General features: G+C 25.6%; 1 protein-coding gene across 2 annotated transcripts; it reads right to left on the reverse strand.

The window, feature by feature from the left end:
• Positions 1–1,471: 1,471 nt before the first annotated feature.
• LOC145759217 (protein mono-ADP-ribosyltransferase PARP14-like) lies at positions 1,472–9,862 on the reverse strand. 2 transcript variants are annotated; one of them, XM_082573001.1, is made up of 26 exons: positions 9,740–9,862; positions 9,320–9,483; positions 9,005–9,207; positions 8,724–8,855; positions 8,505–8,649; positions 8,210–8,336; positions 7,609–7,811; positions 7,237–7,465; positions 6,989–7,176; positions 6,750–6,912; positions 6,548–6,677; positions 6,187–6,358; positions 5,965–6,105; positions 5,411–5,506; positions 5,208–5,309; positions 4,696–5,028; positions 4,427–4,559; positions 3,994–4,236; positions 3,681–3,869; positions 3,483–3,565; positions 3,162–3,316; positions 2,812–3,001; positions 2,479–2,632; positions 2,251–2,375; positions 1,972–2,161; positions 1,472–1,811 (listed from the first exon to the last, which is right to left on the reverse strand). In XM_082573001.1, exons 1-26 carry the CDS (start codon positions 9,753–9,755, stop codon positions 1,537–1,539), a joined length of 4,281 nt encoding a protein of 1,426 aa, XP_082429127.1. In that variant the 5' UTR covers positions 9,756–9,862; the 3' UTR covers positions 1,472–1,536. The 2 variants fall into 2 exon arrangements, with proteins under 2 accessions (XP_082429127.1, XP_082429118.1); XM_082572992.1 differs by having other exon boundaries at positions 5,390–5,506.
• Positions 9,863–10,234: the final 372 nt, after the last annotated feature.

Consider the following 10,234-nt stretch of genomic DNA (forward strand, 5'->3'; position numbering starts at 1 on the left):
AAAACACTGTTTGCCCTATATAAACACCCAAGACCAGATATAAACATCGCAAGCCTTTTATAAACACCCAAACTTATGAAATTCTGAAGGGCCTCATACAACTTATATAAACAGGCAGCATGGTGTAGTTGTCTGAACACTTAACTTCACTACATGAGGTCCTAGGTTCGATCTTTAAGTAAGGCGCTATAAATAGTATGAAGCTCAATTTCTAGGCAATTATAACCTATAATATCCCAAACTGCCGAAGGCAACTTGCTACCAAGTTGTTTATGTCGTAAAGTTGAAATTGCAACGACAAAATTAAACTACATTTATTTGATAAATAAAATATGGTTTAAAATTATTTGATTATGTTTAGCATAAGTTTTTATAAATAAAAAAAAATATGCATACACCTTAACTAAGAATATTACATATCTTTGATTTTTAATAAACAAACAAGCATTTAAATATATTAAACAAGTAAAATTAATTTTTAACCCAGTTTTAAGTTGTTGGTATCAGGATATACATTATACTTAATTTTAAATTCCTAAAATTGATTTTTAATTTTTAATATATAAACAAGCATTTAAATAAAATAAACAAACAAAAATTATTTTTTAAACATGTATTTTAATTACTAATATTATAAAATACATTATATTAAATTTTGAAAGCTTAATTTCAAACTTTAATTTTTAATGAACAAACAAAAATTTAAATATAATAAACAAACAAAAATTAAATTTTTAATCCATTTTCGAGTTACTAATATTATAATATACAATTGACCAAGATTTGAAAAATTAATAACAATCTTTAAATTTTAATAAACAAACACCTATTAATTAGTAATTAGTGGTAATAATTGAAATTTTAAATCATTTTTGAGTTACTAATATTATGATATACAATTGACCAAGATTTGAAGAATTAATAACAATCTTTAAATTTTAATAAATAAACAAGCAATTAGTAATTGGTAATAATTAAATTTTGAAAATAGGAGGATTGGAACACAATATTATTATAAACAACATACTAAAATTTTAGAACTTAATATATACAAGATCAAAAGTTATTCTATTTCAAAATTCGAAAAAGTAAGAATAAAAATAATAAAATTGACAATAACAACATGTTTCGAAATCTAAGATTTTAAACCATAATAAAAATACGGACAATAACAATATGTTTCGAAATCTAAGATTTCAAACCATAACAAGTGTAGAACTTAAAAAAGCACAAAAAGTAAAATAATAGATACACACTGTTGAATTTTTGATAACAGTTAAATTAACAAATATTTAAAAATTTTGTTTAATATTTTTAATACAAATATAATTTTTTTTGCTATAATTATAAACAAAATTTATTACAAGTTTGTTTTAATAATGTAATAAGACTGCAGAAAATATTTACATAGAAAAGTTTGTCGATGCAAAATCGAATAACAAAATTAACAATATTTTTTAAATTCAATAAGCAATAAATTTATGATGATTACTAAAGCATTATATTAAATAATACATCAAAACGGGCAAAAAAAAATTATTTATAAGTAAGAAGATAATGAGTATACACACTATAATCCCTAAATATGACAAATATCGTTGGATTTTGCATATTATCTACCACACAATCATATTCATCTTCACTGTTTGGCTTTAAAGGTATTACCCTAGTTTTAGGAGAACCTTGGGTATATTCACCACAGATTACCTCATTTAAAAACATCCTTTTTTCTTTGTTTTTGTTTGGCGTTGCATACTTATCGGAGTATTCAGCCGAAATTGAAAAATAAACGCCTCGCCCATATCTTGTAGCTTAAGAAGCATTAAAGAAATTAAATAAAAAGTAACCATGATGCTTGGTAATTAATAACTTTTACCTAATGTAACAAAAAAATTATATAATAACGGTTCATGCTATGTTTAATATTTTTATTTTATTAATTTGTTCCTATAGTAAGAATGAATACCTTACCATTTTTTCCTGCATAGCCACGATCAAAACCATTCTTACAAATTGTTGAACAAACATCTTCACTAGTTCCATGAAATAATTCCCGGGTTACTGATTGATTTATATTGTCTCGTGACATTCGACTATCAACTTTTCGTTTATGGACAAGGAAATGATCATACAATGCTTGATTTTCAATCCTTTCCAACTTCTAAATTAATAAAGCTAGATTTAGTTGTGAAATTTAGTTGTACAAAATATTTAATGTTTGTTAATCGGTAATCTAAAAAAAACTCTTACAAGAATGGTGGAAAAGGGAAGTTTGGCATCTTTGAATTTTTTTACAGTATGTTTAAACTCATCAGTAGTTGGTTCTACTTCAACTAATACAACTGAATCTTTGTCATTATCACAGGTTGCAATGTCTGGAAAAATAAGAATTTGGTCAGATTTTAGAAGCACGAACAAAATATTTTCGGGAAATTTAATCTGTGTTGTATAATTTATTGATTTTTTAACTTGACATACTGTTTTGAAGGATTCGTTGAATAGAGATAATTTCATTGGTATTCAAACATTTTGCTGAGAATTTGTTTAAATCTTTAAGTATTTTTGTTTCAAACTTTCTTATTTTCCCATTTTTTTCAAATTCCAACACAAAGGTGTCTTGATTATTTTCATTCTTAAATAAGTATTTGGTAATAAGGCATAAAAATTTTAATGTTATCATTTTTATATCAAGAATAAACAAATAAAAAAAAGGCCAGTAACAAATATCTTATTAGATAAACCAAATCTAAAATATACAAATATTGATTTCTCTTGAATTTTTTTGAAAACTAAAGTTAAACAATCACTAACATGTCGTTTTTCCAACGCCCAACAACAAATAATTGGAAAATCTTGGAAGCCCTTTAAAGTGTTTTCTTCGAAATATCTCCATTGTGCATATTTGGAAAGAACCAGCGCTTCCTTATAGTTGTTTAAAAACTTTTTTAATTTTTGCCTTGCCAATTTTACACTAGATTTTAGACCCTCAAAAGTGACAGTACTAACAAATAGAAATACTTTCGTGAATAGTTATATTATTTTATTTAAAAATTAAAACACAATTAAAAAATGTAAATGTACTTTTAGCACTTAGTTATCCTATATAGTTTGTTAGGTATTTAAACAAATTATTTTTGATGATTAAAAAGAGATTCACTTACGAGACAACAGTTGTTATTTTTATGTTATATTTATTCTCTAATTTATCGGCCTCTTTTCGAAATTCAATCTCCACTTTTTCGTTGTTTAATGAAGTATATTTGACCGATTCAACAACAAACATTTCTTTTACTTTTTTTTTCAAATACAAACAGGCCTTGGTATGAAAAAAATATTTTTTTTTTCTTGAATTTGTTATCAGAGTTAACTAACTATTTAAACATTTTATAATTTTAATTAAAGTTTGTAAAAAATAAATTATACATTAATTAAAAATTTAGATAATAAACATCAGCAAATTGATATTTTAGGGCAGTACTCACCTTAGTGACATGATCTTCCTTAAGTGCATTAATTTTGAAAGAAATTTTATTTGGATTATTTTCATTTGTACTTATAGGAATTTCTGTTGAAGGTATTAAAAATTAAAATTAAAAATGTTAAAAAAACTTTTTTACAATTTTATTACAATTTTTTTTACAATTTTATTACAAAAGGTATTACAATTTTTTTGCTTTTACCAGTTGTTTTTTGCAGTAGTAAAGTGTCATCAGTATATGGCAAAATTTCGGCTTTGAAATTCTCAAGCATTGAAGCTTGGTAAATTACAATTTTAATTTTTCTCAAATTTTTTGGTTTTGTTTTTAAAAACTCCTTAATAGCAGAAAACAATTTTTGGCCAACTTCTGAGCTATCCATTTTTATAACACCTAAAATATGATTTAAATAATTTGCAAAATAAAGCTCGGAGGCAGTCAAAATTGACACTTCTATGCAATTATCTTTTTTAAAACTAAAAATTATCATTGTTACAACTTTTTTTTTCTAGAATACCTGTTCCAATTGCTGGCATTGCAATCGATTTCAATCCTAATAAATCAGCACTTTTAAAGATAGATACCAAAGCAAATACCATTTTATCTCTTATACTGCGAACAAAAAGATGAAACAAATATTTGCACAAATTGCCACCAGTAGTAAGTCTAAAGTGAGGGGTTGATTTAATTGGATTTTCTTTACATTCTTTCTCAATGTCTTTTCCAGCACAATCCAGTATCGCTTTTGAGAAAGCAGAACCTAATAAACACAATTTAGATATTAAAAGTTGGTATACAAACTAATAATATTTAATTTTATAGTATTTTATAGTGTAAACACTAAACTTGGTTATTAAAATCTTCAAAATGTTTGTTCAAAAAACATACTGATGAGTGGGTAATGTTTTAATTTGTTATGTGTTGTGTTTAATTCAGTTAAAATTACCTACCAGACAAATTGTAGTTTTCATCAGTTGTGTTAACAATAGCATCAGTGACAGTTTTTGTAATATCACCTTGATCCACTTCCACTTTTAAACAACCTATTTCAGTCGAGGTAATGTTAAATTCTTTTAAGAAAGCCTACAAACAAAAGAAAAATTTAAAAATGTTGAATGCATTAAAATTACATTTAGATGATAGATCTGAAATTTTTTAACAAAAATGTTAACTATAAACTTTAAACCACAAATCTTTGAACTTTTTATAGATGATTTACTTTAATAGGCTGGTTATCCTCAGGTCTAAAAAGAACATTTACATATTTGAGATTACTTCCTTCAAATAATTCAATCCCATTTTTTAAACAAGTTGGCAAAATCTGCGCTGGATATTTAAATCCACCAGTTCCCAAACAAGAAAAAGATATTGACTCATAACCATATAAATCTGCTGTATTCAAACACTTATTGATAGCTTTTTGCAGCAAGTCTTGACTTTTTGATGAATATTTATTCATAAAAACATGAAAAATTGTATGACAGTTTAGGCTATAACCACTTGTTTCTACCATATCTCCTTCAACAAATTTGTTTACTGAGTTGCTTGCATTCTATTAAATATAAAAAATGTAAAAATATAAGTTTTTGTTAAATTTAAAAATGTTTAGTGTGTTTGTATATATAATTTATTTTAAGAATTAACACAGTTTACTAATTGATTAGAACATTACATTTCCAATACTCGAATTTAACTGGGGTAACTTAACCTATTTGTCCACCCAAAACTAACCTTAGACTGATCACCTGTCAGCAACAATATCTCTTTTCCAATTACACTACCTTGGCAAGGATCAAATTTTCCAACTTTTGTGGATATTACAATAACACCAGTCTATTAATTTTATGTAAAACATTAAAAAACATTTGTTTTGTTTAGTTTAAATTTTAGTAACAAATAAATGAAACTATTACATTGACTACACATAACTGCACCTTTTGTACAATGTCTTCCTTTATTAACCTAATTAAAAGTTTTGTTTTTGAAAGTTTGCTCTTTATTTGATCTGGATTCAGTGTATCATTTTCCCCCTAAAATATAACAAAAATAAATCACTATAATATAGTTATAATAATATTTCCTAAAATGTTTTGAATAAATTAGAAACTCACTGTTTGACAACAATGTTAATTGGCTTTCTTTTAATTTATTTAATTGTTAGTTTTCTATTACCCATTTGCGACCGTATTAAGTTAAATAAAGTCTAAGTTAACTAAGAGTTTTTTATTTAATGCTAGGCCACCACAATTTGTTCTTAATAGTCAAAATAGTCCTCAATTATAATAAATTCACAAGCTATCCAGATTATATGGTATAAGCACATGGTGCGAGTTGTTTTGTAACTTTGACTTAGTAAAAACTGACCTATCTAATTGGTGGTTTTTACTGGATGCAAAAATATGCATTATGTGGCACTGCAAGTGGCCAAAAAATATTTAAATGGTGTGTTAAATGGCACAGTAATCTACATTACAGATATTCAACTTACCCTTTTTCCTAATATATTTTGAAACGTATCAAATAGTCCTGATTTTGTCGTTGGAGAACTGGTGCTTGTTGTAACAATACTGTTTATTTCGGTTGCATATTGAGAAAGTAAATTATCATTGCTGGGTTCAGCAACATCAACCTATATTTGAAAAATATGAAATACACCGTAATTTATACACTTTTATAAATATATTAGCAATGTATTATTAAAAAGTTATACCTGTAAACCCTGACCATTTTCTACAATGGTGTTGACAATTGATTTAACCAAAGTTGGGTCATATTTGTAATTATTAGAAATCCAATTTCCAGGTAGTGCAATAGATTTGTATTTCTTGGAGAAGTTAAGACATTCAATAATGCAGTGTTGTATTTTGCCAAGTCGTGATTTACTTTTTTCACAGTTTAAACATAAATTTTTTTGTTAAAATTTGTTTTAAAAATTAGTTAACGAAGCATTTTTATTTGAAAGTTTCCTTTAACCATGCTTCGTTAATTTGATTTTAACACAAGCAATTTAATTTTTTAGTTAAAGTAACAACTGAAAGAGTACAACACAGATAAAAAAGTTTTATACCTACCTAGGTACTTTTACAAATAAAACTTTTTTAACAGTGGAATCAGAATTAGTTACATCAAAACTAACACTTTTATAATCATCCACGTCGCCGGGGGAATTATCCTCACTGTAGTACATGGACAATTTACTGCCTTAAACATAAAAATTAGCAATAAGTTTTACAGCTTTAAATATTTATTTTTATTGTATTTTTATTTACTAACTTAAATCAGCAGCAATTTTTAAAAGAGCATCACTCGATGGGTCACGTTCTGCTAGGTCTGCTGTCAGGGGAATTACCAACACATCACATTCCAAGTCGGTGATAGAATTTTGTAAAACTCTGAATGTTAAGTTTGCTTTAGCTAGCCTCATTTCAAATATTACCTTAAAGTACAGAACATTGATTTTAAAAAATTTTCTAAGTTATAGTATAAAGAAACCTGATTTTTTTAAATATTACGTTTAAAGCTTCTTTGTGTTTTATTTGTTGATCATAAATTTCAATGGAGCACAAATGTTCTTTTTCAATTTTTTTCAAAAAATCTTTGCCTTCTTTATGGTCCTGAAAATATTTATGGATGCCAAACCCTTCAAAACTTTTAATTTGTAGCGAAAGGGAATTAAAAACATCAGCAACCCATTTGTGGGCTAAAATAAAATATTTTATGATAAAAAGTTTTAGGTAGAAAGTTCAAGAAAATTCACAACCTGATGTAACTTTGGCATCTTCATCAATCACTTGAATGGTTTTGTCCCTGTTAGATTCAAAATCTTTATTTTTGATAGAAGCATCTGAAGATTTCATATCATAAGTAAGTAAATTGTTGTCACATGTTGACACTTCTGTTTTCTTAGAACAGTTTTGAAAGTACAATTCGAATTGGTCTGCAACTTCTTTTAAATGCTCCGATTCTCCAAGAATATTTATTAAATTATCCTATAGGAAAAATAATAAAAGTACCAAAAACAAACATTACAGATGAGTAAGTGGTAAAGCATACACAAGTTATAACATTAAATAAAACTACATTGATTAGAGCAAATAGGTTTTTGTTTTAGACTGTATTAATATATATATACCTGAATTACAATGTTAACTGATTTTGATCTAACAGAATTCAATAGTTGTTCCCAATTTTCATCGGGGTTGTTTTCTTTGGCATCAGGAAATTGCAATGTTTGAACAGAAATATAATCATTTAAGTAATCATGAGCTTGTTTTATAAAATTGTTGCCCAAAACTTGAATAAATGTTGGTTCGCCATTTAAAAGTTGAAGAGAAACTATAATTAAAATCATGAACATTATAGGTTAAAAAATACAATAAACATAGATTTTAATAACCATGACAAATTTAATGATATTGTCAGCCTAAAACAGACCATGACATTATTTTATTGTTCAACAAGTATTACATATTTTGTCACTCCCATAAAACTTTTTATTAATAATGTAATTGAGACTTACAATAAGTAAGAATTTTTACTTTTATTAATTTAAAAACAGTTAAAAACTACAATTTTACAGATACAAAAAAGTATTTTAAAAAAACAATTTGAATAATAACTACTGAAGGCACAAAACATGTTTTGAACTCTTTTATATTACTTGTTACTATGGTAATGCTATTTATTTAAATGTGTAAAGCCAAAGGGCCCATAACTATTTTTAAATGCCATACCTTTAATATTCTTTCTTTGAAATTCTGTTTGTAAGTCTTTCCTGGAATCTTGATATTTTAGCAATTCTACAAATAAAACTTTTCTAGCCAACTCCCTGAAATTAACTTTTACTGTTTCCTTGGTTGTCTGTTAATAATATAATTTAAGGTATATTTAATTAAAATAGTTTGAAGTTATTTTCTTAAAGATAATTTTAAAGCAAAAAAAAAAAAAGTTGAAGCAACAGTCTAGCTCTTACCAGAATCAAGTTTTTGCATTTTTTTAAGCTATTTTACACTAGTAGCATTTTCATACCTCATTTTTCTGTATAGCTTCATCAAATACATTGATGTTGACCAATGTCCCTATTAATTGAATTTGAAAAGTTTCTGAAAAGCAAGTCAATTCTAAATTTAAATCGTTGCTCCAATCTCGAAATACATCACAATCCACAGCAAACCTAATGTCAATAATAAAATGGTAAGTCATTGGTTACTTACAACATTACTGATGTTTACTAGAATTTCAACTTACGTAAAAAAAATTGGACTATACTTTCGCTCCACTGTTATAGAATCGCAATAATCTTGTAAGTATTTATTAACTGCTGCAAGTGCCTTTTCTCTTCCTGTTAAAACTAAGTGGCCATCATCTGTTAATATCCATCTAAAATTTTAGTATTTTTAGATAATTTATATTTTGGTAACAATCTTTTTATTTCATAAAATTTTTTGCAATGATTTTTGGCAAGAGTATGGTATGCTTTTAGATTTAACTGTTTACAAAAAAATAATAATTCCAACTTATTTATTTACCTTACATAAACAGAAAATTTAATTTTAGGTATTTGTGTTTCATCAACGATGAATTCAAAAATATTATTTTCAACTTTCCAACCAATTTTTTGAAACAAATTAAGTAAATTTTTATGAGGGTATTGAACTGTTTTTGAAACAATTTCATTTGAAAATTTTTCATAAACAGATTTCACCATTTTTTGACAAAGGAGAACTGAAACCTAAAATATAACAATTATATTTATATTCAAACCTTTTTTTTAATGTAGGCCACATTAACTTAAATATAACCAAAAGGTAAAAAAAATGTTGTAATATTTTAGTCTTTTTTACCGTTAATCTAGGCTTCTTTGCATACACTCTAAACAAATTGTCCTTTTCTTCTATTTGTATTTCTGCATAATTTGTTGCAAGGTGTTGTAGCTTGAAATGTTCTTCTTTATTTTTAGTTATGTAAGAACCAATGTCATGGCCAATTCCTGAGACAATTTCAAACTCTACAAAAAAGGATTTTTTTTTAATAATACGAATAGCATAAAATTAAAACATATTTAGGCCTACTTCTTCTTTAAATTTTTAATGAATTTTGTGAATAAAATGAAAACAATTGATTTGTTATGACAAAATTAAGATATATAAACAACAGAAATCGTGCCAACAAAATTTACATTCCATTAAAAATACAATTAAAATATGATTAAAGTGATCAACAGCTACACAACAAAAATTTAAAAAAATTTAAAAAATATTTACCTAAAGTTTTATTCATTTTTCCATCACTTTCAAATTGCAAAATATATCATACTAAAGTCTACTTGCAGTGCTTCCCATGCAAAATATATTAGTATGAGGTACAATAAAAATGATAATTATACTTAACATGTAAGGTAGTACATTTATTATCTGCTATAAAATCATAAAAAAGGTTTGCGCAAACCCATTTTGTTTACTTGTTTGATGTAGGCCTATATAAATTTTAATAAAGGTTAGTTAATCATAAACATTTTGTATACCTACAGATATTTTCTATTTCTTGAACTATCATATTTTAAAACTTTCTCTATCACATTTTTTAAAACTAAAATGCACAAATATAAGTTTATAAAAATGTTTATAAAAGCTATTTAAATAAGAACAAAGCAACTGATTCAAGAGAAATATGATGTTTGTTGTAATACTTGATATTTGTTAAAGGTTATTTTTTTAAAAATAAAGCTTTGAATAACAACTAAAACAATTAACAAAACA

Source organism: Corella eumyota, chromosome 1 (assembly GCF_963082875.1).
Source record: "Corella eumyota chromosome 1, kaCorEumy4.1, whole genome shotgun sequence".
NCBI lineage: Eukaryota > Metazoa > Chordata > Ascidiacea > Phlebobranchia > Corellidae > Corella > Corella eumyota.